At 39.5% G+C, this 27812-nt stretch overlaps 2 protein-coding genes across 2 annotated transcripts; one reads left to right on the top strand and one right to left on the bottom strand.

Annotated features, from left to right (window-relative positions):
* Positions 1–14829: 14829 nt before the first annotated feature.
* mis12 (MIS12 kinetochore complex component) lies at positions 14830–16577 on the bottom strand. The gene is made up of 2 exons (XM_087793412.1): positions 16179–16577; positions 14830–15442 (listed from the first exon to the last, which is right to left on the bottom strand). The coding sequence occupies exons 1-2, from the start codon at positions 16575–16577 to the stop codon at positions 15173–15175; spliced, it is 669 nt and encodes a 222-aa protein (XP_087649538.1). The 3' UTR covers positions 14830–15172.
* Positions 16578–17383: 806 nt separating this feature from the next.
* ppm1g (protein phosphatase, Mg2+/Mn2+ dependent, 1G) lies at positions 17384–23439 on the top strand. The gene is made up of 14 exons (XM_087793723.1): positions 17384–17512; positions 17776–17910; positions 18649–18718; positions 18919–19004; positions 19461–19590; positions 19720–19831; positions 19897–20084; positions 20206–20381; positions 20450–20572; positions 21680–21782; positions 21878–22009; positions 22067–22196; positions 22278–22377; positions 22444–23439. The coding sequence occupies exons 2-14, from the start codon at positions 17800–17802 to the stop codon at positions 22663–22665; spliced, it is 1683 nt and encodes a 560-aa protein (XP_087649849.1). The 5' UTR covers positions 17384–17512; positions 17776–17799; the 3' UTR covers positions 22666–23439.
* The last annotated feature ends 4373 nt before the right edge of the window (positions 23440–27812 follow it).

Genomic DNA, 27812 nt, shown 5'->3' with positions numbered 1-27812 from the left:
GTTTGATTTTGTTTTCAGATCAAGAAGCTCAGGTAGGAACTTAAGAGTAACCTAAGCAGGAAGCGACAAGAGCAGTGTTGTTGAGTAACGCGCGGCGTGTAGCGAGAACAAGTCCTTGTCAGTTTTCTTCACCGCAGTATTTCATTAGTGTGTTCCTTCTTTTCCTCACACATGTCTACCATCTTTGCATCTTGATCTGACAAATCCATCGATACAAGATGAGTTTTAATACCTGGTGAGCTCGTTGTGAGGCGTGAGATACTCAGAGTAGAGCAGTTTCCTCTTCGTGAAGAATCTAAACCGACCGAAGTCACAGTCAAGAAGATCAATGATAGAAAAATATTTTTTCAGGAGAAAAGTCGACGTAAGTGATTCGATCAGATTCAAGCCTATGAGTGTGTGTGTGTGTGTGCGTGTGTGTGTGTTCGTCTGACACAGCAGAAGACTGTCTCCTTGTGGAACCACTAAATGAGACAAAGACACACCCCGTAATCATAAACCACTTTACTTTGCCTGCTTTGTGGCCAGCAGCATCTCTTTGTGTGTGTGTGTGTGTGTGTGTGTGTGTGTGTGTGTGTGTGTGTGTGTGTGTGTGTGTGTGTGTGTGTGTGTGTGTGTGTGTGTGTGTGTGTGTGTGTGTCAGTTTGAGTGTATGTGGGCGTGCGTGTGTCTGTAGTTGTGTGTGTTTGTGAGAGATAGGTTGTGTGTCTGTGTGTGTGCAAGAGGTTTTGTGTTTTTCAGTCAGGCATATGAAAGTGTCTAAAGGCCAATGGATTGTGTATCAGTGTGTGTGGGTATCTTATGCTCTGTGAGTGTGTGTGTGTGTGTGTGTGTGTGTGTGTGTGTGTGTGTGTGTGTGTGTGTGTGTGTGTGTGTGTGTGTGTGTGTGTGTGTGTGTGTGTGTGTGTGTGTGTGTGTGTGTGTGTGTGTGTGTGTGTGTGTGTGCGTGTCGGTGTGTGCGCGTGTGTGAACTTGTGTTAAGCAAAGCTGTATTTATAGTTTGGAAAGAGAAACCACCAGTCTGGATTTAGTCCCGGTCACCCCTTCCTTACTATTGTGCGTCCCTAAGTGTGTACTTACATTTGTATGTGTGTGTGTGTGTGTACTTGCTTGCCTGTTTGTGTTTGTGTGTAGAATGAGTCATCAGAGAAACTCATCTGGTTTGCAGTTTCATATAAACATATATACGAGGCAGAGAAGTTGGATGACGGATGATCAAAATTACAGAGCACCAACTTGTATTAAGTGTCGACATGGAAGACATTAGTGAACCCCCATATACACACATAAACACACACATAAACACAAACAGACGCACTCTTGCATAACCAAGAAGGAGGTTAAATTGATAAACAATTGCTGCTATGAATCATATTTTTATGTAAATGTTCATTTTGTTTGATGAAATCTTCGTGTGAGAGCCGTGAATGACTCTCTCTAGTTCTGAATATGATTTACTACATTTTCTGGGAACACGAGCGCAAACCTCAAGTCCTCTCTGGAGCTTCTATTCAGCTGAGTCGACAGTCTGAAGTGTGTTTGCTCTGAAGGGCACTTTGAGTTAATTGAATAACATATTGAAAACAAAACATTGTTTAAAATGACAGAAAAACCAAGACAACGTGTTGCAGAACATTTATCGTTTGAACCACTTGTGAAAGAAAAAACACTAACTACTATCTACTAACTAAACAAACTTAATTAAAATAATCTAAACTGACTGATCTAACTCAACTAAACTAACCAACCTAAACTAAATAAATGATTGATTAACTAATCTAACTTACCTTAAATAATCGTTTTTTGTATCAACCAACAACAACACAACTAACTTCTATCCACTAACTAAACTGTACTAACTAAACTAAATAAAGTTGAAAAACTAAACTAATTGGCCTAAATTAATCTAATCAAAGTAAACTAATTAAAGTTAACTAACTTGACTAACTGACCAAAAATATATACATTAAAATTAACTAAATACACTTTACTTATGTAACTAACTGACCTTAATTAAACTAAACTAAATAAAGTTGAAAAACTTCAATAACTGACCTAAATTAAGACATTGGAATTGACTAAATAAAGTTTAATAACTAAACTTATTGAACCAGATGAAACTCATTGACTAACCTAACTAACTGACCTAAATTAAACTAAACTAGGTAAAGTTGAATAACTTAACTGAACTAAATTAAGATATTGAAATTAACAAAAAAAAGTTGACTTATTTTACTAATTGACCTAAATTTAACTAAACTAAGTTAAGGTGAATAACTTAACTAACTGACCTAAATTAAACTAAACTAAGTAACTATGAGTAACTTACTAACTAATCTAGTAACTAATCTACCTAAATTAAGCCATTGGAATTAACTAAATACAGAATACTAAATTACTAATTGAACCAAATTAAACTAGTTGAATTTAACTAAATACAGTTGACTAACTAAACAAACTGACCTAAATTAAACAAATTGAACCTCTCTCTCGTAACCTCTCGTTCGCCGAGATTTCAGAGGGCAGAGAACTTTATAAAACTTCAAAACATCATCATGATGAGAGACTTACTGCATCTTGGAGAGGAAGACTTCAACATTTGAAACATGCGAGACAGTCAGGAGAGTTTTCACATTAGTTAACCTTTAACTGTCATCATTAAATACATTTTCACCACTTTCATCACCACCAGGTGCTCTGCTGAAAAGATAAAACTGTGACACGTTACCTGCCTTAAGAACTTTTAATTTAAATTTCATATTCAAGTGTTATTTCAGGTACTTGCTGTTTTTTTCTATGAGAGAAGTTCATTTTGTTAAAATAAAAACTGTCCACAGAGACAAGTACTCTTCAGAGTACTCTTAAAACACATTGAGACCGGGCGAGTTTCATCCAAAGTTAAAATGATGCAACTCAAATGTCTGCAGAGTGACGCGATGATCTGGATGGCCGGCCCGCAGAGAGACAGTTGCCCCTCAAAGACTGCGACTGTGACTGCTCAAAAAAGTATTTGCTTGTAAGCAGCAGGCAGTTGTTAGCGCATACCATGCTAAGCTTTGTAACTTAACTTTTTTCAGTGCCACAATAGCTTTTCGCTGAGTTGGAAAATCACAGGAGACAGGCTTAGGGCCGCTCCTTTGTTGTCGCACAGTCGCACACACTCGCAGGCTGCCTCGCTGCATCTCTCTGGTGTCAATAGTCAGACAAAGCCTTGCTCACTGGCTGCCATATGCTTCCACGCTGCACATAAAGAACAGCACACTTTGAACTTTGAATCTTCTCCACTGTGGAGCGTCTAAGAGGCGAACGCCCGGATCATCTTCGCACTGGTGTGTTTGAAAAAAAAAAAACACAATCCAACTATAACGATGATGAAATTGTTATTTTCTGAAGTAAAAAAAAAGTTTTCGGTGTCGTTGTGATGGAAATACACTTCTGCATTGTTCCGTCACACACTCTTTCTATTGTGACAGGGAAAGGGCCGGACCGTGGCTAATCCACAGAACAGGCTGTAAAGTGTGCCTCAGATATAATCTGATTAATCTGTCCACTCTGGTGCTCCTCAACTTTTCTCTTTTCTTGTCTTCATTTTGTCAGGTGTGATGATCACATTGAGCAGATCATTTCACGGGCTGAAGAGAAGAAGAGAACGCGGGAACTTTAAAGGTCATGGACGCTTATCTTCGGCGTCTTTGCGATCAGGTCCGATCCGTGAGATGAGAACACTTCCAATGAAAGTACTTTTGTTGGGGTTTCTCCGGACGAGCTGCCTATGAAATACGAGCACGGCTGGACGTCAACTCTGGCACGAGAAGAAGACGAGGGGAAGCACCAAGAAGACTTGATCGTGGAGATAGACAAGGGCTGTGTCCTAAATCACACACTTCTGCACTTACACTCAGTTATTTTGAGTGCACAAGTGCGTCCCAATTAGCAGTGTGCAAAAAATGTATTGCGCAATAAGCACACAATTGGTGCACTCAAACAGCAAGAAAATTTAGTGTGGATCGATGGACACTTTCCACCCTCGATGGCCGCCATCTTGGTGTAGTAGATGATGCTAAACGGAAGCTACGTCACCGTCGACACATCTTTGGAGCAGATACCAGCATAAAATGTTTGAAAAAACAGAAATTTTACCCCAAAACAACAGTAATAACACAATGAAACACAAGTAAATAACTTGATTCAATTGGCGAAAGGCGCTGTCAAGTGTCGATACGATAGAGTTCCAACGGTCGGTTGCAATCAGCGTTAAAAAGTAGTAGAAGAAGAAGTTGTCGAGTCATTTCCAGTAATTGTGTAGCGGCAGTGTTTGATTTGAGACAGTACTACGCTGTCGAAATTTGGTGCACTGTCTTAACGTGTACTGTAAACCAGTGCACTCGGAGAAGAGCTTGATTTGGGATAAAGGTTTAGAGGATGTAGCACTTGGACTTAAGGGTCAATTGAGATCTTGAGGAGATGTTGAAAGGTGGAATAAAATACATTTACTCTTTAAAAACAACCTTGTCGGTGAGAGAGATACAGCAGTGGTAGCTGCGTTCACATGGTCTACAGTCAAACTTGATCACACAAGGGACCAAAATTACAGGCAGTCTAAGTCGCGGCCAAAAAAAAGTGCATTAACCAAATTGTCTGTGACAAGAAATGTGAGTCCAGCTTTGATATTGTCAATCTTCATCGCCACGTATCTAAAGAATCTCGGAGTTTGTTCTCCAATCAAATTACTTTTACGTCATTTTAATTGTATAATTCTTTATAGTATCTTGAACTCTGGACTCTTTCAAGTTTCACCATCAAGAAAAATGGAATTGCTTATCCAGGCTTCATTACTGAGACAACTTTAAATGTTTATGAAAGTTGCTCTTGAGACTATTTAACAAATGGATAATAAACTTTTTGTTGTGTAATTAAGACATTTAGTTGTCGAGGTTTTTCGGTAAGTCAAGATTAATCCAAATACAATGAGTATTTCAAAGCCTGATTAACACAAATTCAACAGCAATTTGACATGTAACAGGAATCTAGAAAAGCACTGAGACAGCACATACTTCTGCCAAGAAGATTCACGTGACTCAAGAAAGCATGCGATCTAATGGAGACGATTCAAGAGTCGAGTGAGTTCTTGTGGAAAGATCTGTGAGTCAAATTGATCACTTACATTAGTTTGGAATTAAAAAACGCTGCCACATGAAAGTTGATTTATTTGAGTGATTTAATTTAGTTGTATTATGTCAACTTTCCTCTTCTGTTCAGTTCAGTATCCGAAATCTTTCGTCGATCCAGATCAAACCAAACCCACTTCCACGTCGTCCCGTTTCTGACTGACACGTTAAAACGGTGGATTGATAATCCTCGCCACTCCTTGGCGGCGTCCGCCATTGTCGACTGGCGACGATCACATGACTACACGGCATCACATACAAGTTACAAACGATTCATGTAATCTCAAAGTAAATGCGGGGTTCCTGTTGACTCTGGTCATCGTCCCCTTTCACGTGTCCTTCCTCGGCTTCTGGCCGCGCTCACAAAGCAACAGCATCATAACACTGACACACCTACTGATCGCCTCTGTGTTCCATTAGCATGACAATTTGTCATGTGGACAAATCCCCACACTGAGCTCCGCGGACTGGAGAGTTTCGGGGCTAAATCTTATGGGAAAACAGAGCTTGCTCTCTCAGCCGTCGGCCATTGTTGAGCGCGAACAAACGAAGTGACCACAGCAGCCCGAGTCACACAATGACAGACAGCTTATTCAGCGACTTCATCTGTCGCTGCTCCCTTGGGACCGGACTCTGATCTTTTCCCAGAGCCCCATTTCTCTGTCTTTGACTGATCCTGGGTCTCCCCCCTCCTCGTCCTTCTTCCGTCATATCACCAAGATATGACTCCGTCAAACCACTTTTTTGTTTCGTGTTCATCGTCGTCGTCTCCGCTTTATCGAGTTTTTCTTGGACTTTTTAGCCGGAACTTTGGCGGTTTACACGTTTTAAGCTTCCAACCAACGCTGTTGTTTTTGAGTTTGTTTATTGTCATTTCTCCCTGGGGGTTAGCGTGGTTGTAAAGGAGAGTCATTCCTTTAGAGACACCAGCACCCATCAGCGCCTTCTGGTCATTACTGGTGCATCGTGGGAACAGCTTGGAGGGGACAATGATTGGCTAGAACAATGGGGCTGGGGGGGGGCAACACAAAGGACACGCCCACTGCATGATGGGAAAGAACGGCAGAGGAAGCAGATGTTGCTTCGGAGGACACGCAGGAGGGGACGGAGCGAGAGACGGCAGATGTCTCTCTATCACTGTGATGAGTTTGATCAGGTGTAACAGCAGCAGGTGACTGAGCCAACCGTCTTACCTGCTCATGAATAAAAGATCACGGCTACAGATGGCCATTGCTGCCTTCAACTTCCCTGTCTAACTGCTGTCCTGCACTTGTTGTTGCGGTGGACACCGCCGCGTTATTTATCGCTCTTTAATTCACTGGAAATAAAGCAGCACTTGATTTATACGGTTGATTTAACTTGAGGGAACCTGAGCCGACCGTACGAGCTTCTGCTGCTTGAAATATATTGTTTTTTATTGCCCATAAATGCAGGGACTTAATCTTCAAAAACGTTTTGATATTTATACTGTGTATTTTCCCATCTTTAACTTTTATTGTCTGCTTTAATATCATTAAAATACATTCTATAATTGAACTAGTTTAGTATCTAAGTATCTCCCTAGTGATGTTTTCTATTTACAACTTTTTTTTAAATATGCAAAAACTTGATTTTCAGTTTATAAATCATTTTTAAATCTACTTATTTGTAAAACATTGTACACTGAGTCCATCAGGGAACTCAGAATACTTTGACTGTATTCATGTGGCCCTCAAGAGGTCATAGTATCATAGTCTAACTATACAAGCATCTGATGATGATTTGTAATTATTTATATTATATATTTCAAAATATATCAACACCATAACACGTTTTGTTTGTGTTTCCTTCTTTTTTATCTGCCCTTTTAGTAAGTATTTGTTTTTCCCCAAAACAATTTTTAGGCTTTGTTCTTTCTCTTCATTAGCTCGACGACCCCTTATAACAGTCCCAGTATATAATGTGGCCCCTGGGGAAATGTCATTTCCCACCTCTGTTCTAGTGTCTCAGAAAGAGTAATTGTTTCACTTTTCAATACTTTTAATGTTAAAGATCTTTAATTCTGTTGCGTCAACTATTATATTTTTTGTATTATTGATTCTTTAGGTCATTGCTGTGGAACCAAAGGTAAACAACAACAAACTCGCTTCACTGTAGCAGCATTTTGTCTTCACTTTTAACGGGAAACATTTAACAATGAAACTAGATACACGTTTGTAGCAGGATGGAGGAGAAGAGGGAATGTTTGGCCGAGAAAGGCAGAAGGCAGGCTTTTAAAAAAAGGAGATAAGAGGGATGAAAGTTTATTGGAGGCTGTGTAGTTGAACTATTAAAGAAAACATCAGATTTATAATGAAACCCAGACACTGACTGGAGCTCGTGTTCTGTAGGAAAATGCATCAAAAAGATCTCTTGAACTTCTGACTTAAACATTAGATAAACTTGAAGAACCCTGAACTGAAGAGTATTTTTCAATGATTTATTGTGATGTTGACTAAATGTCGATTCATTCGCGGCAGACAATTAGAGGAGAACAGCTGATGGAAACAAAGGTGTGTGTGTTCGTCGCCACAGAGGAGCAGTGATCGCTCTAGAGTCTGGATCCACCAGAAAGAGAAGTCGTCGAGTCTGATCCACCGAGAGGTGAAGTGTGCATTGGGATGTTTGTGTGTGTGTGTACGCTCTGTGTCTTGTTGTGTGCGTTCAGTATGTGTGGGAATGGACCCGGGTCTGACTTGTTGATTAATGGCCAGTGTGTGTATGTGTGAAAACGCTCCAGGTCCTGTTTCCATGCTAATGAGTCGCAGCAGATGGGCGAGAGGAGGCCGGAGCAACAATGAACAAACACACCAGCAGCCGTACAATTAGCAGAAAACACACAGACATTACTGTGGGCCAAATGTCTTCACACACAAAAACTCCACTTGTTTTTCATCACGAGTGTTCAAGATCACTTCACATGTGAACAAATAATCTCAAACTCTCGTTTGCTACTCAATGATCTGAGAAACTAGATGATGAGCCGCCATGGTCCTCCACAGGAAGCTGGTATTGATTCTTCCCATGATGCACCCTGTTTTTTTCACAAAACGAAATCGACTTTATTTCAAATTGATGAAGGTTCGAATTATTTGATCCGTAATGGTCAGCGTGGTACAGAACAGAACTTCAACTTTATACTGTACTTCGTTTGCAGGAGCAGATTGTTATTCTCAATGGCCAGGGGTCAGAGGTCAGCACAGGACCACGGCTGGTTTGCCACCGATGCAAAAATCTGCAAATTATTCAGGAATTCACTTGATGAGTGATTTATTTTATTCATTTACTGCACATTCAAAGTTTATAGACGAGTTGAGGGCAATAATATTCCTTCAGGGGGTTTTATATATAAATAAAGTCGTATATTTAAGTTGTGACTGTCTTATTATTAATAGAATGATTTATTTATCTATTATGTGGGACAGGAAACACAAACAAACTTGAAAAACAAAGATAATGATGTCTTAAAGTAATAAGTACAATATGTTCTACTACTCACAATTATGTACTATAGATGACGTGATGTAATATTTTAATAACGGCTGTTGGTTAAAAAAAAACACTCCTGTGACTTATACTACTTATTTCTTAATGTACTGCAACAATTTAAATGGTTATGAGCCAGAGGTCGGATCGTGACTGAACTCTGATAACAAGGTGCGAGTGTAAATAAAATCAAGTTGATTAACAGCAAAGGAAGCAGGTCCACATCCTGTCAGGAAGGAGTTTAAGAGTCAATATTTCATCATCACCCTTGATAGCTGGGACACACACACTGGCATTATTGCACGTATGACAGTGCTGGTATAACATCGCTGCGATAATCTTCACCAACATTTTTCTTCCATTTATTTTCCGTCAATTCAACATTTTCTCATTTCTTCCCCCCGAGTCCATCTGACGGAGGGCGGATGCTGCCAAACACTTCCTTTCTCCACAAAGTTACTTCCTGTCTCTGGGAATCCGTTTCCTGTCACTTCACCGACAAAACATTCCTTAATCATTTCTGTCACTGTTGCACACACAAGCTGTAACAATAAATACATCTGGTTAAAACATGCAGGATTTACCACAGGACGTCTCTGTAACTGTTCTGTCGCTCATGTGTTGAGGTAGAAATATTGAAAGAGAAAGACAATATCTTTAAAGCAGGCCTTTTAAAATCTACCTTTTATATGAATAAGGAGGCTCAACAATTATGAAACAAAAATGATAAAATGTGGATGTGTTTGTCTCTTTTGAAGTTTATCAGCGGTCACTTTTATTCAGAAAGAACCTCTTAACATGAAGTTATGACGAGCGATCTCCTATCTGTACCTCAAAGTTTGATCTATCAATGACAGTTGACTGACTTGATGATCAAAAATAACCTTGATTTGGTAACACAAGCCGATCCTAAAGCCGAGGAAAGATATCAAACTTAAACTTATTTAGGATTTCGCTAAAAGAATACTTTAGAATCTGTAAGAAAATGAGAATTGATAAGGTTGGTCGTCTGTTTTGTCGAGTTATTTGTGTCTAATTACAGCCGTAAAATAATTATTGGGGATGAGATTCACATACTGTGACAATAGCCTCTTTTTTTTCTAATTGTTAAATTGAAAAGCGACTAAATACAAGTAGTTAGTAGATATTATTGGCTTTATGCTTTAAAAATAAATAAAATAAAGAACAGAATATTTCCCTTCACTGTATAATTCTATATAAAACATATATTGCAGGCTTTTTTTGTTAGCTTCACTTCACTTTGATTTATTTGTGTATAAAGAATATTGTTGTAGCTACATTTATTTTAAAATTAATTTAATCATACAGACATTATCTGCATTGTTTTTTAGACTGTTTAACTTTCTCAGCATTGCTGTCTTATGGCCTATACACAAAGATATATATAATAGTGTGTGTGTGTGTGTGTGTGTGTGTCATAAATCCTACATGTAATTTTTTATAAATTTCCCACAATCCTTTTTTGTGTGTAAAGTGGTACCTTAGTTTTAGACTTAGATCGTATCATCTTGTTCTTTCTCTTTATTTCTCTTTGTTCTTTGTATTTTATTTTGATTTTTTTTAATGACAAATTGCTGCATTTTCTGTGGCTATTGGAAAAAACTATTTCAATAAAGTTTTACCTTACCTTAACTTAGTAACTTTAGCCCTTTAGTGTTACTCACACATTAGTCATGGAGATGTTTAAAGTGCACTTTATAACACCACCATTAAATTCCCATGAACTTTACGTGTAGCCATTAGTGACATCATCCACTTCAGGAGCGTCGCTGCCGTGCGTGTGTCCGAGAAAGAGCTTGAACATCCAGGAGCCGCTCGCTCTCTTTATGGCTCCCAGGAGAGGGATCGTGTGAGGTGAAAGGTCAGGGAGCAACACAGTGTGTGTGCCAGCATTGGAAAGTAGTTGAGGAAGTTAGTAGAGTTCAGAGTGGGAGCAACATACCACACACACACACACACACACACACACACACACACACTCTAATATGCAGAGTCAGAGAGTGACTCCACTCTCACAAGTTCAACTTGTTGTTATTCAGTATCAACTGATGGTGCGTAGAAGCAACTGTGTTTATTAAAGTGTGTGTTTCTGTATGAGTGTGTGTGTGTGTAGAGATGGCACTGGACGGACAGATGGTGTATTGTGACTCGTGACACCTGCCAGCTGCTGTTCTGCTTCTTTTCTTTTCTCTCACCTCATCGTCTTTCTCTCTCTCTCTCTCTTTATCCTCTTCTGCTTTTGACCTCCGTTTATCTGTAAAGATATTTTCAGATTCGGATCTTTCCGGGGCAGAACTTTTATGCTCATTGTCTTCTTTATTATGATTTACATGTTCATTCATACGAAGCCACAGATGTTTCCGTGTCGACGCCATCATGAGGTTCTGTCTTCCTTCCTGTTATTTCCATTTATTTTATCACTTATTATTACTAGATATTGAAGTGTTCCGATGAAAGTTATCTTGTGGTAGAAGTAGTCACAGGAGTTCTCTGTAGTGTTCAGTTGTACTGGTGGGAGGAAGGTTTTTAAATGTTATGAGAGTAACATTTGAAAATGAATGAACTCTCAATAAAGAAGGTTCAATTCTTTTAGTAGTTTAAGCACTTGAGTGTTATAGAAAAATACCTAAACAATGAGTAATAGTAAAGGTCACATGTCACTAGTATAGTCACTGAAGAAGAAGTTGTGATTGAAGATAGATGTTGGTAAAGGAACTCTTTTAACGAAAGTTGCATCATGAAGGTTAGCCAAGGAGAAGGAAAAAAGCACTAAACATGAAAAACTTTTGGTCAAAAATGTAGGTTTTAAGATTACTTTTAAGAACTGTAGAAGTCGGATAGTTGTGGGGCAAGAATCTGGTGATACAAAACATATCAAAATGCAGTTGTGTTTAAGCACCGACTACTGGGGCAAAAATTCTATAAATTGATTATATTGCAATACTTGAGGAACCATGATATATTTGTTGATTACTTGACTTTGGGGTTTCAGAATTTACAGAAAACATGACTCTTGACGAAGTCGTTACTGCTCTTATGTCAAATCATCAGCTTTAAAAGCTGCTGGATTCGACTGTATCCTCTCATCCTCAGTCGTCATTAGGATTGCATTGTTCATTTAGCTGCTGGAAGAAGCAAATCACCGCTGCCATCTAGGTTTATTTTCAACAAAAGGGGAATATTTGCATGTTTATATTAACTGTAAATACAATTAAAAATAAATATATTTTATTTTACTTAAAACACACTTTATTGAACTATTTATCATAAAATAACCATAGTAAAAATCAAACATTATTTGGAAGCCCAAAATTAAAGGGGGAAAATGGATACAAACCTTTTGCATAACAATACAGTATGGTATACAAAAAAACATTGCGAAATATCGTCCTATCAATATTTCTCTACTCGCCAACTAGTATCAAATGTGTAGAAGCAGAATTAGTGGCAGCCGGAGCAGAAAAACTACATGTAGCTGTATATATAAATAAATATAAAAATAAAAAAAAGAAAACGTTCTTGTCGCGCTGCAGCTGTTGCCAGATGCTGCAGCAACTTTCTAAAGCACACATCTGCTCCGGTAAACTTGTCTTCGCTCCTCATGGCTGGAACATTTGCAAAGGTGTTTCGTGCACAACAATGAAAGACATGCCTGAGGTGTGTTGAATTCCCTGCTGTGTGACACGTGGGTTTAAAAAAACTGGAGTAAATTCCAGACTCATTCAAGGAGCCTGAGAAAACAATCCTGTCTGTCTGCCGAGCTGTCACTTTCTCCTCCGTCTCTATCCAGGACTGTCCCACAGTCGGGACAGCTGGCCGGCCGAGGGTGGATGTATATCCGAGCCCTGTAGGTATCGGACTTTGTGTGTGTGTGTGTGTGTGTGTGTGTGTACGCGTGATCCTTCCAGGTCAGGGGTCAAGCAGCAGTTCACAGACATCTAGGTTGTTCCCCTCCCAACAGGAAGGGAGGGCACTCTCCATATGCTGTCTTCACTCACACACGTATAGATTCACACGCTCACATACTGGCTGTATTCACACAGGTACATGGTGGTATTTGTAGCCACTCTTCAAGTGTTTCCTTTCAGAAGAGGCGTCTTTTGTTTGGATCAATTAAGTTTATCTTTCCATCCATCCATCCATCTATCTACAACACAATTATGGATTGGTTTGTTTGAAGAAACAATTGGCAGCATTTTTTTGAATAGAAGTGATTTAACTGTAATCTTTTTATTTGAATATCTCAAATTTAAAAACTAATCTGCACTTCATGGGATTTTATTTCATCATTAAGAAATGTTTACTTTAAATAAGACTTAAACACTGGGTTGAATTTTTGCAGTGCACGAGCACACAAATATTCTGTTGGATTAGGAGTGGCTTTTAATTCATATATTCTTAGAAATGACTAGTTGTATTAAAATAAAACAACCAACAAAGTGGACAAGTTTCGACAGATATGGCAGCCTTTCTTGGACTATATTTCGGCACAAAGAATGGACTCCTAAAATGTTATATTTTTCTTTTGTACACAATATGCAAGTGTTTGACTGGATTGCCAAATATTGTTTTTTAAGTGCCGTTTCTTTTCCTTTCTTTTTCACTTTTTTTTTTTTTTTGAGGGGGGTGATGTGGTTTTTGTTTTGTTTAGTTGTTTTTTTTCTTGTTCTCTTAAAAATCAAAATAAAATAATACAAACAAAAAACAACAACAACAATACACTCATTAGTAATACTAAAAAGTACTGACCATATATTTACTGTAAAACATGTTTTAAGTTGAAAGAGGTACTTTGAGTGTTTACTTCTAAATCAAAGAAAAAAAAGTTTTATAATGTCTCACTATTTCATGGCTGATAACATATTAATAATGTACCGTAACCCAATATATTGTATTTTATTTACGTCTATTAAGTAGACGTAGTTTTTGATTATTCAATACGGACTGTCTTCTCATGCATATTCTTGTTTACTTTTTAACTTCTGAACTGGTTCAAAAATATCGAGCATAGAAAATGTGTGTATTTTCCATTCGTTTTAATATGTTGACAGTTGTAGCTGCTTAAATACAATCACTTTTTACTTTTTGTATAAAAGACAGATTATTGAGTTAGCTTACTTGTGTTAGCTTCAAATGCTAATACTGCTCCAGCAGCATAAGCTAACAATATGTCGTGCTCAAAAACATGATTTAGCCAGACATCATTTTAAACTTTTTTACTTCTTTACATCTTTTGAAATATTCCCCACATTATCTTCATCAAATCCACAAGAAAATATAATTGAGACTTGATGTGGTTTTCACATGCAAGCAGCACATTGGGTCCACCAGGTGACTGAGGCGTCATGCTCGTGCTAAAACCATTTAGGACGGCGGCGTGAAAGTTTGAGACTCCGGTGGAAGTGAGGAAACATCCCTCCGCAGTCGTCCGTCTGTAGTTTGTCTTCCCTCGTTTCAACGAATTCTTCAATGCAGATGCTTCCCTTGGAACCCAAGTATTCATTCAATCTTTAAAAGTTTGTATTTAAACCTCACTAGTATCAGCACACTTGGACTTTAAGAAGCTAAAGAAGGCACAAAATAAACTTTTATCCATTAAGTGCGTATGAATCCTGTTTACAGATCATCTCATTTCAAACCAGCTTGCTCACTGAGATCTGCACAGCAACAGATGCTTTTTAATGACGTTTGGTTCTGAGCCGAGGATCCAACCGGACCACATCTTGCGTTCCGTTCTTGTTGCCTCTTGTCCAATAATCACATCCCTCAAATGTCACACTTGTTCTCACACCGTCCCACCTGGACTGACCACGTCAGAGAGTTCTCGTCTCTCACACAGAGGCAGAGAACGTTGGTGCTAAAACAAATGTTTACTGTTGACATGGGACCTGTTTATGCATCATCTTTGTTGTTATGGCTGTAAATCAAAAAAAACCTTTGCATCAGTCTGGACTTGGCGCTCTTATTTTGAAAAATAAAAATGCAATAATAAGAGAATTCATCTGTATGCTAAGGCAAGTTTTTAGGAAGAACATTGTCAATATTTCACATTACCGTCATCCGAGGCTTAAACGCTTAAAATATAAAAATCGTTATTAATGATTTTAATAATTAACAATAAAACAGATTAGTAAATCAATGAATGAATTAAAGAATTTGAAGGGAAAAAATAATTTATTCATGATATCTCCTCATAACTTGAACTTTTTTTTAAAGCCACAGACGAAAACAAGTTATAAAACAAGTAACTAAGTCATAATATCAACCGAAAATTAAACTTTTTAAAACACAAAGCTAAAATCTGACTGATAAGTACATGCCGCCCTCTAGCGGACACATAAAAAATGTTTTCCATATGCAGTTATTTATATACAAACAAGTATCAGTGTGAATTCCATTAATTATGAGTTTCTTTTAAGAACTTCTTACTGAAAATAACACACAATTTAAAGTCCTCTCTGACACATTAGAACAAAGGCTTACTGTGGGACCTTACAGCAGACCTCTTTGAGGACTTCCTGTAGGTTCTTCACCGACTTCATCACCAGTCCGAAGCTTTCTTGAAAACTACTGCTCCCTTCCGTCACCCAGGCTCCCTGGAGCTCTTGGACCCAAAGCAGGAACCCGTCGAGCTGCTTCTGCACCTCCTTCTGCTCCTCCAGCTCGTCCAACAAGGCTTGTTGTGCCCCAACTTCTGCTTCATAGGCTCCTTGCAGATTTGCCAGTGATGATTCTAATCGCTGCATCTCCTGCAATACAGAAATTTTTGGATCATTTTATTATCAATTAAATTCCAACAATATGGGTGACATGTTGAATTTCTTGTCTGTGCGATTCATTATCAAACATTTTTATTAATTATATGACGTTGTTCTTATTCTTTATTTGCAACTGCTAACTTGAGGACACTAAACTCTTTCCATTATGGCTCCAGTTACAAGAGCAAGTGTTTTTAATGCACTTTTGAGACCTGCCATGAGTTGAGGATGCTCAGGTCAAGTTTATTTATTCATATTATTTAGGGATGGATTCAAAAGTATCTGGTGTTGAATGGAGAAAAATGAGAAGACCACCAATTTAGGTCATCAATGGGGAAATAAGGAAGATTTGTGTGACTGGGGAAGATGATCACATGGAAATGAAGGTCAAGTGTTACTTTATCAATTTTATTTTTGTTTAGAACGAATTAAAAATCGGATATTGGACATCAGAAAAGAACCACATGTTTAATTCTCTCTAAATCCTCAAACAAAACGAAACATTTACATTGATTCTGTACTAAGAAATTAATTAAAATAAAAAAAAAACATGAACATTTTGTCTGGGTTTATTCAAAGTCAAAAGCTGGTTCTGTAGAAATGACACGTCAACTTACATCTATGAAAACTAATGTTGAAACACAGTTGACAAACGTCAAAGCATATAATTAAATATTTCATTTAAAATGTTCAATAACTTTTTTTTTTATATAATCCACAAACCCACCTCTACAGCGTCTGGATACTTCTTGTGACTCCTGTCCTCGGGCAACAGGACGTTGGCTGGGATGGACAGACAGCGGTTGACCAGCGGACCCTCCATCCGCTCCGACAGCTGCTCGAACCGTCGGATCAGGTACTGGTGCAGTTTGCGGGTACACTCTCGAGCCCGGGCCTGAGCCTCATCCTCGGCCTCTCCTTTACACAACTGTCGCACACAAACTTTCTCCACGACGGACGAGATGTCAACCAGACAGTCCCCGAAGGCGCTTTGGATTCGCAACATGCATGTTTCCGGCGTGAAGCCGAAGAACTGCGCCTCGTATAGTTTTAAGTTGGAAGAAAAACTTTCCTCCTCCTTTTCGAGGTCCGACTGAGCGTCCATCTTACAGCTTTCCCGCGCCATGTTAAACAGATCTTCTTTGCTTTGTTGTTGTTATCAAGCGCTGTCTAACATCGGCATTAAACTACACTGCCCTCTAGCGGTTAGGTGTTGTTCGCTTTGTAAGGAAACCATACAAAATCAAAAATCAAAATCATTTTACAGGTTCTGTATCGAGGTAGATTTGTTCTTTATTATTTAATTTTAAAAAAGTGGTTTCTTTAAAAATAAAAAAAAGTCACTCCAATTTAAAAAGAATAATTATTTTTTTCAAACTACGGAGCCCTGCAGGTGACATGGAAGTTTATATTTATCACGAGATAAAAAAAAGACTTCTATGTCACCTCCGGGGCTCCGTATCAAACGCTAACGTTTTCAAAAAGTCTTCTTTTTTAATGTATGACATTTGTGTCTTGTTTATTCAATCTTCAAAATCTTGCATTAATCAATTAAAGTCCGTTTTTTATTATAGTAAAAAAGTTTTTAAGTCTTTAAAAAATATATATATTATCACGTATGTCTTCTGTATGAATTCAAACATTATAACAAAAATAATAACGGACATCATGGAGAACGATTCCAATTTAATTTACTTTTAATACAACACAATGAAATAACGTCAATTTCAAAATGATTCAGCATTTACAACGAGGGGTCGCCGCTGCTGTTTTTTAATATACTTTCGGTTAAATATCCTTCGGAATAATTAATCGATTAACTAAATCAATAGGTTGTTTTTTTTGCATTAACTTGTTGACGCGTAGATAAAGAAACGTTTAAAACCGGTGACATCATCACGTTACGTCCACGCAGCCACGCCCCTTACCCGAGCGAAAGGGACATGCGCGTGCCCTCCTGCTCCGCTCAATGTGTTGATAGCGGCTCCTGCTTCCACACGTGTACTTATTCTTATGTGAATCTATTTTATTTATAACTCCGTCATCCTGCTGTAACTGAAGGTGCGTCACTTTTCTTCGTCTACAGTCTTCTGTAACTTCAGCAGCGACCGGGGCTGCGGCTGGAAGTTTAACCGGCTCCGCTCTCGTTAGCATGCTAGCATTAGCTAGCTTACAGCTTCCACTTTTAGTTGTTGTGTTGCTAACCACAGCTAGCTAGAGATCGTAACTCGACTAACTTTTCGTCTTTCATGCTTATTTGCCAGCGCGTGTTGTTGTTGTGTGGATTGCTAAAAACTGATGTTTGATACGTGTTGTCTCTGTAGGCATAAAGCCATATAATCGGAGCCATGGGGGCTTATCTTTCTCAACCCAACACCGGCAAGACTTCTTCCGATGGCGGCAGCGACACCATGAGTTTTGGCTTCTCTGCCATGCAAGGCTGGCGTGTTTCCATGGAGGTATTGGAGGGAAGGGAAAGAAGGGAACATGGGTCTTAATCGGTTTTGTTTCCGCGTCTAAATGGCGGGATTCATGGCATGTCTTTTCTCTGGTTTTCATTGGCGGATGCTTCTAGAAAACCCCCCCATTCTAGGGGTGCTTGGAGTCGAAGTCGTTAAAACCCTTTTAACCGTGAAACGTATGTTTCTAAGAAGTGATGAACTGCAACACACAAGTCTACATTAGTGGAATGTGAAACTACAACTAACATTCTGTCAAATTGGTATTAAACATATGTCTGATCCTTATATTTAGTAGTAATAACTCTTAAACGCACCATATATTTCGATATCTTAAACCTGGTTCACAACTTAATCTGTATAGGGTCAATTATATCTTTAATGGTTCTCCTGTTGTTTACAAGGCCTTAATGTATTAAATCTTATGAAATATGTTTAATTAAGATCTCAAAGCACCCATTGAATCTGTTTTTTTGCAGTGTTTGTTTTTGTTTAAAATAATCCAGACACTCTGCTACTGTTCCAACAAGTTATTCTGTCAACAACCACAGTTGTGGCCATGCTGCTTATGAATTGGTTTGCATCACAAGTGGGTTAATTTCCAAGATCACTTGACTCCAACATTTGAAGAGTGATGCTTGTTCTTTTATTCCCAGTAACAAAACTCATTTTTGTTGTCTGTGTAAGACTTTCAGTCTGTCTTCCCATCTAATAAATAATCTATTTGTTCTCTGCCAGGATTCTCACAATTGCAGCACAGATTTTGACGAAGATACTGCCATGTTTTCAGTCTATGATGGGCATGGAGGTAAAAAAAAAATCATTTTATGATTTAAATTTCTTCTGCCATGTCATTATGGCAGTAAATAATATTTCCACAGCTACAGTATGTATTCTACTTCTAAATGTACATTTTTGCTCTTGGTTACCTAGTAAACATTTTTTTAGTATAGCATACACCACACACCCACTTTTTCAGAATGTTTATGAGGCTTTCTGCCCTTGTAGGAGAGGAAGTTGCCCTGTACTGTTCAAAGTACCTTCCTGACATCATCAAGGAGCAGAAGACCTATAAAGATGGAAAGCTGCAAAAGGTGAAACCGCTCATGCCACAGAATGATCCGCTTTAGTTGTATATATTTTATGTTGAATGTCTCCATGGATTCCAATAAACCTTTAAAGTATAGGTCTCTCAACTTTGTGTTAATACAAAATCTTGTTTGATTAATGAAGCGTATCTAGTGTCAGTCACAATATCTATATAAATATTGAAAAACTCAGTGGGATTTATATTTGATATTTGTATTTATTAGTTTGCAAAAAACAGTTAAATATTTAGTATTGATGTTATTTTCATGGTCCAGCCTTCGAAGTAAGGGAGATAAATGTGTTCCTTACCTGACCCCGCTGAGTCCCTTCATCTTTGTAAGAAAGCCATCTAATGAGGCTCCTCCAATTGGTTGATTGGTACTAGACTAGAACTTCCCCATTTGTCTGAATTTAAGCCCCTGTTTTGATTTTACCTTGCATCCTTCTATTGTTGCTGCTAGGCATTGGAGGATGCCTTCTTGGCCATTGATAGCCGAATGACCACGGAGGACGTCATCAAGGAGCTGACTCAAATTGCCGGACGGCCTGCTGAAGATGCTCCTACTGAAAAGGTTGCAGAGGAAGATGACCGTGAGTGTCTTTCCTTTTACAACTATGATGGATGTTCATTAAATTATTTTCTATATTATTGTGATTTTATTTTTAAATATCTCAAGGTGCCTGTCAAATGTTTTAAAGTCTATTGAATTCTTTGTCTAGTGGACACGGAAGAAGCTGCTTTGCTCCACGAGGAGGCCACCATGACTATCGAAGAGCTTCTGGTCCGCTACGGCCAGAACCGCAACGCTGTCAAGCATGCTGCTGCTCTGAGGTAAAGTCCTTGTTTGAGAAAATGTTGGTTTCTGTCACATATTACATGTTTTTTTTATAATGCAGTGCTTCTAAGAAAGCATCAGCTGAAAAATCTGGAGCTGATGGCAACAAGCAGCAGAAGGAGGAAGCAGTCAATGGCGACGTGGCTGAGGAGTCCAACGGGAAGATGAAGGAAGACAAAGCATCATGTGACTCCAAAGTTAGAGCTTGTCGACGGGCAACAGCAGCAGCGGGAGATTCAGCTGATGCAGGTACTTAAATAGGTTGTTCTTATTCAAAGATTGTTTCAATGTATAATGTCTGATTTGAATATAATGTAATTGCATTTTGTTTTTCAAAATAAAAAAAAAAGTTTCTTCTTTGTGTTTGCAGTGGATGGCGGAGGGTCTGGAAGCTCAAACGGAGAAGAAAAGCCTGGAAAAGCGGGAGACGCCGGTCCTTCCTGCTCGTCCTCGGCTGCAAAGGTCCCAGGTGATGCCAAGTCTAGGTTTTTTGACGACAGCGAGGAGTCCGAGGGTGAAGAGGAAGATGAGGGCAGTGATGACGAGGTGAGACCCGGCGTTATCTCCAAGAACGTCATCATGGATGTTAAAGTTTTATTTTATTTTTTTATCAGGATGACAGTGAAGAAGAGAACGACAGCAGTGAGATGGAAGAGGAGGAAGACACCGAGGAGGGGGAAGACTCGGAGGAGGAAGAAGAAGGAATGTGTTTCCCTGGAATGGATGGAAAAGAGGAGGTGAGGATCGTGTGTGTTTGTACACATCACTGCTGTTAGAATGTATGTGTTTTTAAAGGAGTAGCTGAAGAAAACAAAATATTTTTTATTCCTGGTTTAATTTATTATGATATAAATAAAAGCTATTATGACTCTGTAGCATCTTTTGGATATATTGTTTGATGATTTATTTGCTGCATATTTCATCTTGAGTGCAAGGAAACTTGGTGAAAATAATCGATCAATTGAAAAATAAACTAAAACACGTTTACCAGATAGAGAAAATGTATTGCCAACTGCAACTGAATATGTTATATAAGAGATGACTAAGAGACAACAAATATGTTTGTGGTATCCCTTGTTTTTCTCTGGGCCAAGGTGAACGACCTCCACCACTGCATATGTATTTCTGGAAGACGGGGAGGTCGTTCACCTTGACGCAGATGGGGCTTAACGATTAATTGCATTTACAAAATAATATTTATTTTAACCTTTTTCATATTGCAAAGGTTGTAATTTGTTATCAGATCTTATGTTTGTTTGATTTTCAGGCTGTCATGTAGTCACGTGACTTTTTAAACGAGCAAGAGAAGCTAAAGAGCAGCAGTTTATGACAACTGTGTGGATAAAAGCTACATGTAACCATAACAACTGCAGAAATGAGCTGGAAGAAAAAGGCAGAATGACTGACCAGTGTTTGCACTTTTCTTTACTCTGCACTGAAGTTTGTGTGATTTAATTTGATTGACTAATGCATTAGAACAAAAAAAAAAACATCTACAAGAACATGCTTAAGTGTGGAGTAAACATTTATAAGAATTTGCAGTTACAACTGTTGTAAAAGTAACAAAATACACCTCCTTTGTTTATGTTTTAAACCAAAATAATTACGATACTGTATTGACCAGTAGTTGAGGTGACTTCAATTTGTTCATTTAAGGATCGGAAACTTCTTAGTTTCTATTAACTTTAGATTTGCAAGTCATTTATTTGAATGGAATCATGCCTTAAAAGTCCAGATTCCTTGTTAAAAATAGCAGCATAATGATGTTTCATTACTCACAGCTGTTTTCATAATGGACTGTCTCTCTTTATCAAGGTGACTTTAAACTTCTGTTCTTCTCCCAGCCTGGTTCAGACAGTGGCACCACAGCAGTGGTCGCTCTGATCAGAGGAAAGCAGCTGATCGTGGCCAACGCCGGGGACTCTCGTTGTGTGGTGTCAGAGCGAGGTCAGCAGCGACTATTACACATGCGGAGCAACTTTTTCAATCTGCCGTCAGGCTCTGATTCAACAGCGGTTTATGAACTGCTGATCTGTGTTCAGGCAAAGCCGTGGACATGTCCTATGACCACAAACCCGAGGATGAGGTGGAACTGACTCGGATTAAAAACGCAGGAGGGAAAGTGACCATGGACGGACGAGTCAACGGGGGCTTGAACCTTTCCAGAGCTATTGGTACATGTTTGTGTCTTAGACATGTCAACACGTTTACTAACAACCCCCCTCTGTCAGGTGACCACATTTACAAAAGAAACAAGTCCCTCCAGCCGGAAGAGCAGATGATCTCGGCCATGCCGGACGTCAAAGTGTTGACGCTCAACGAGGATCACGACTTCATGGTCATCGCCTGTGACGGGATCTGGTGAGCTCCCCTTGAAGAGGAGCCTTGGGGGGGGTCAAGGTTTGGAACCTTGAGAGTTGATGTGGTTTGCTCGCTCTACAGGAATGTTTTGAGCAGTCAGGAGGTGATTGACTTCGTCAGCGAGAGGATCAAGCCCGACCAGAGTGGCTGCAGCAGAGCTCTCTCCAACATCGTGGAAGAGGTTCTTGTCTTCATGGGTCTGTGATGTTGCTCTTTCTCTAAACGCCCATCTGTCCCCCCCCCACAGCTGCTGGACCACTGCCTGGCCCCCGACACCTCCGGAGACGGCACCGGCTGCGACAACATGACCTGCATCATCGTGACCTTCAGGCCACACAAGGCGGCGGCTGCTCAAGGTCAGAAAACGGAGGACTGCGACGACACGAAGAAGAGAAAGCTGGCGGAGGAGGCCGACGGAGCCGAGCCGGGGAAGAACGGAAACGACAGCAAAAAGGCCAAAAGTGACTGAAAAACGTAGGAGAGCCGCGAGTCCTCGACTTCGACACACCAGAGACCCTTTTTGTTTAGTTCACCCCAAAACCACCTGAAAGAACGTGAACTCCATCACCAGCAGAGATCAGCTGTCAAGTCACTTGATTTAGGTAGACCCCACGCTTGTTTTTTTTTTTTTTTCCTTTGAATAATGTATGCAGACGCTTGAAGCACATTCATCCGCAGAGATAAGCCCCGCCTCTTTTACGAACTTTCAATCTCGCCTGCAGTGAGTCGTGTCGCACCATCATCATGTGCTCGTGTCAATTGTGAAGTTGAAGGATCATTTCAATTCATGGTGATGTAGAAACGCACTCTCGTCCAGTCGCCTGTAGGATTTACCATCACAATCTAAAGCTTTACTTTCGGTCACACACGCTTCATTCCTCCTTCTCGATTCTTTTTTGCATCACCGTTTGCCACATCCACCTCTCAAACATTTCTTTTAAATCCCTCGTTTCTCGTTCGGAAAGTGTCCCGATGCTGGACTGGATCAGAGGCACCGATCTTTTCAGGTGTCTCGACTGTTGACGGTTTATTTTTAAGACCCCATTGGATTCATCTAGGAAGTGAAACTTTAATTTTCTCGTGTACTTTCTCTTCATCCTTTTTTCTGTACATAGACTTTTCAGTGCTTGTGAAGACGAAGATTGATTTTCTCTTTGTTATTGTAAGTCAGTGTAACATTTTTGGTGCATTATCTTTTGACACCAGTATGTAAGTACATACAATTAAATTTTTTAAATAATCACGCTGTTGCTTCTCATTTATCCAGTGGTGAGTTTATTTCTGTGAGCAGAATTCTTCGATTCAGATCAATATACGTTGCATTTGGACAATTCCTCCAGCAGATGGCAGCATCGGCTCGTCTTGGCTCTGATGAGCGCGGATTCCAAATGGCAAACTATGATAAAAACTTTATTTGTAGAAGAAGAATGCAGCTCTACGCTGCGTCTCTAAGGAATGATTTGTCTCATGTTGTGACCAAATAAATGTACAGTCGATCCACGTGATATACTTATAATAAAATAATAAAGCCAAGTCACTATGTATACATTTTTTAAATAATTTGCAATATTTTATATGTATTAAACTACAGATAGTTAACGATAAATGTATACGGAAAAGTGAGTCTTAAAAATAGATGTTTTTAATGTGGGAAAACTAAGAATCAAAATGATAAACTATTTAAACACGGAACAATATACAATGATTTAATTTAAAGTAAATGCATAAAAAAAACTTAAGGAAAGGAAAACTACATATAAAAATACTGTGAATAATTACACAAAACCAATGTTATTTGTCTATTTTAAATAGGAAAATTTAAATCAGACCTTATTAACTGTTGGGACTGATTAAATACAAGTACATAAACAATAAACTGCAAGAAATTAATGGAACATTTATAAATGATGCATTTTATCTTTGAATCTTCTGTTTATTATAATCCTAAAGTGTGTTGATGTTTCCTCCACTTTCACTTTCAGTGTGAGGTCAACACTGAGAGAGTGACCAGTGTGTCTTGGTGATGAGTGAAGCTGGTATAGTGTTGACCCTGTGTGATTGTGTTGATGTGTCCCTGAGCAAGACACTTAACCCCAGATTACTCCCGACGGTCTGGATGTGCTGCGCCGCGGCCTCCTGCCACCAGTGTTCGTGGAAAGGGCTTCGGGTGCAGGGAAAGTGTATAAAAAGCTCTTTATAAGTTTCAGACATTTACCAACTCGACGTGTGCATGTGCACGTGCACGTGAGTCCGCGGGCAAAAGATCTCATGGAGAGAAGTGGACCACAATAGTAGGTTGTAGCTGGACAGTGAAGGCATTCATCAAGAGCGCTCCGACGACTTGTGTAGTTCAACACGCACAAATTCCAGTGGCCTCCCTGCCTCGACTTAAACACTAGTTTTAACATAGTTGACTTCTGTGTTTATCCATCCTGAGACCAGACGCACTATTTTAACACACACTATTTTAACAAACATGCCTTATGCACGTGTCGCACTGCGTTGTTGTGTGTGTCTCTGCATGTTTGTCTCTGAGTGTTTGTGTGTCTGCATGTGCCTGTCTGAGTGTGTGTATTTCTGCCTGTGTGTGTGTGTGTCCGTGTCTCTGTGTGTTTATATGTGTTTCTGTCTAAATGTGTGTTTGCATCTGTGTGTTTGTTTCTTGTGTTTTTGTGTGTGTTTCTGTCTGTGTTTGTGTGTATTTTTGTAAGTAAGTAAGTAATATTTAGAGACCAGGGTCACAAAGCGCTTAGACAATCAAAACAATACTCAAAAAAGTACATACTTTAAAGATCAAGATAATACTGAGAACAACACAGGAGTTCGAGAAATTCAAGGAAAAGCCTGAACAAATAGAAACATCTTAAGATGTTTCTTAAAGGAGTCAGTAGACTCCATCAAGCGCAAAGAGAGAGGAAGATCGTTCCAAAGCTTAGGAGCAACAGCCTGAAAAGATTTCTCTCCTCTGGTCCTGAGCCGTGTGCGTGGAACCATAAGTAGATTCTGATCCACAGACCTCAGAGCCCGAGCTGGGGTGTAAGGCTGGATCAGATCACTGATGTGAGGAGGAGCCTGACCATGTATAGATCTGAAAGTAAGAACCAGAATTTTAAAGTTGATCCTGAAAGAAACTGGAAGCCAGTGAAGAGTTTTAAGGATCGGAGAAATGTGAGTTCTCCTACTTGAGCGGGTCAGAATTCTCACTGCAGAGTTCTGAATCAACTGCAGACGAGACAGATCCTTCTTGTTAAGACATGAAATCAAACTGTTACAATAGTCCAGACGAGAAGAAACAAACGCATGGATTACAAGCTCCAGATCATGTTCCGACAACATTTTCCTAAGTTTAGAGATTTTTCTCAGTTGAAGGAAACAGTTTCTGGTCAGTTTTCTGCAGTGTTGAACAAGAGACATGTCTTTATCAAATACAACACCCAGGTTTCTCAGGCTCAGTTTGACAGACTGACCCAAGTCACCCAAGTACTGACTCAACCCTGGAATCTTATCATCAGGAGCAATCACCAGAGTTTCAGTTTTGTCCACATTTAGCTGTAAAGTGTTTTCACTCAGCCATTGTTTGATTTCTAGCAAACAATTGACTAAGCTGTTCAGCCTTTGGGGCTCAGTTGGGTCAAAAGAGCAGTAGAGCTGGATGTCATCAGCCAAAATGTGATAAGAAACATCTGGAAATCTCTGAATGATTTTACCGAGGGGAATCAAGTACAGCAAAAACAATAAAGGACCCAGAACAGAACCTTGAGGGACTCCACACAACAGATCTGCCGATTCAGACCTCATTTGATTGGCAGATACACTAAAACTGCGCCCAGAAAGGTAAGATGAGAACCATTCTAACACAGACCCAGACAGTCCCACTTCATCCCTTAGTCTTCTCAGCAGGATCTGGTGATCAACTGTGTCAAAGGCTGAGGACAGATCCAAGAGCACCAGAACAGTGAATTTACCCGAGTCAGCCGACATCATGATGTCACTGGACACTTTCAATAAAGCTGTCTCCGTAGAGTGATGTTTACGGAAGCCAGACTGAAACTTCTCATGGATGTCGCTTTGATCCAGGAACAAAGACAGCTGCTCAGACACCACCTTCTCCAAGATCTTGGACAAGAAAGGGAGCTTAGAAATAGGCCTGAAATTAAGGTAAGGTAAGGTAAGGTAAAACTTTATTGATCCCTCAGGAGGTCTCCTTTGGGAAATTGTTTTTTACCAATAGCCAGCAATTTTTCATAAACAATAAAAAATAATACATAAAAAATAAAATAAGAAGAACATAAAGAGGAAGAACAAGATGACACAATCTAAGTCTAAAGACAAAGACAAAGGACATAGGTCAATGAAAGAAAAACAACAAAGAGAAAGATACAAAGACTAACATGGAACAGAACATCCAGATACTCTCACTCCACTCCTGCCCCCGAACTCAGAATTGTACAATTTAATAGCCCGAGGGATGAATGAGTCCCTGAGTCTATTTATTTTGCACCTGGGTAGGAGCATTCGTGCACTCATTCTGCTTCTCTGCTCACTGATGACAGTGTTCAGAGGATGACTGTCATCATCCATGATGGACAGTAGTTTGTTCAATGATCTCCTCTCAGCAACTGTCACCAGTGAGTCCAGCTTCATTCCAACCACAGAACCAGCCCTCCTGATCAACCTGTCCAACCTGTTGACACTCCTCTTGGACACATTTCCAACACACCACAGCATAGAACAGGACACTGGCCACCACAGACTGGTAGAACATGCAGAGGAGCTTCTTGCAGATGTTAAATGGTTAAATTACTGAGGTCAGTTGGGTCTAAGCCTGGTTTTTTGAGCAGAAGCTCCACAATGGCATGTTTAAATGCATTGGGAAAAACCCCTGTGGAAAGGGAGAGGTTCACCATATTGGTAACCCAGGGGCCAATTACATCAAATACTTTGATAAAAAGCCTACAAGGAAGGACGTCATCTGAGCAAGAGGATGGTTTCATCTTGTTCACTAGTGCTGAAATATCACCAAAAGATACAGCAGTGAAGGAGGACCAAGAGGAGGAGATGGGCTCAGACACAGTAGGGGTTCCAAACAAAGGGGGAGAGATTTTCTCTTTGATCAATTTAATTTTGTCAATGAAAAATCTCAACAATGCATGGCTGTCAGCTTCACAGAAGACAGGCGTGATTTGAGGAGCAGGAGACACAAGAGAATTAATCGTGTCAAACAAAACTTTGGGGTTTTTCCTATTTGCTGCTACCAGTTTTCTGATGTAATCAGATCTAGCAGTTTCTACCATCTCATTGTAAGAAGTCAACAGATCCCTGAGGTGAAGTCTGTGCACCTCAAGTTTAGTAGACTTCCAGAGACGCTCAGTCTTTCGACAAAGTCTCTTCAGACTCAGGAGATCTTCATTTGTCCAAGGGCACCGTTTTTTCTGAATTTTCAAGTTCGATTTAACAGGTGCCACTTGATCCAGTATTTCAACACAATGATCAGTGAAACAGTGAATCAAACTGTCCACGTCTGGGCAGTCATCAAAGGAAAGAGCATCAAACATAGCAGAGGAGGTCCGTAAGAGACGGGGAGCATACGAGGCCCGTCAGCGCACGCCACGTCCT

Source organism: Callionymus lyra, chromosome 6 (genome assembly GCF_982586985.1).
Source record: "Callionymus lyra chromosome 6, fCalLyr1.hap1.1, whole genome shotgun sequence".
Taxonomy (NCBI): Eukaryota; Metazoa; Chordata; class Actinopteri; order Syngnathiformes; family Callionymidae; genus Callionymus; species Callionymus lyra.
Note: the sequence above shows the minus strand (reverse complement) of the source record. Positions and strands in the feature narration are given on the sequence as shown.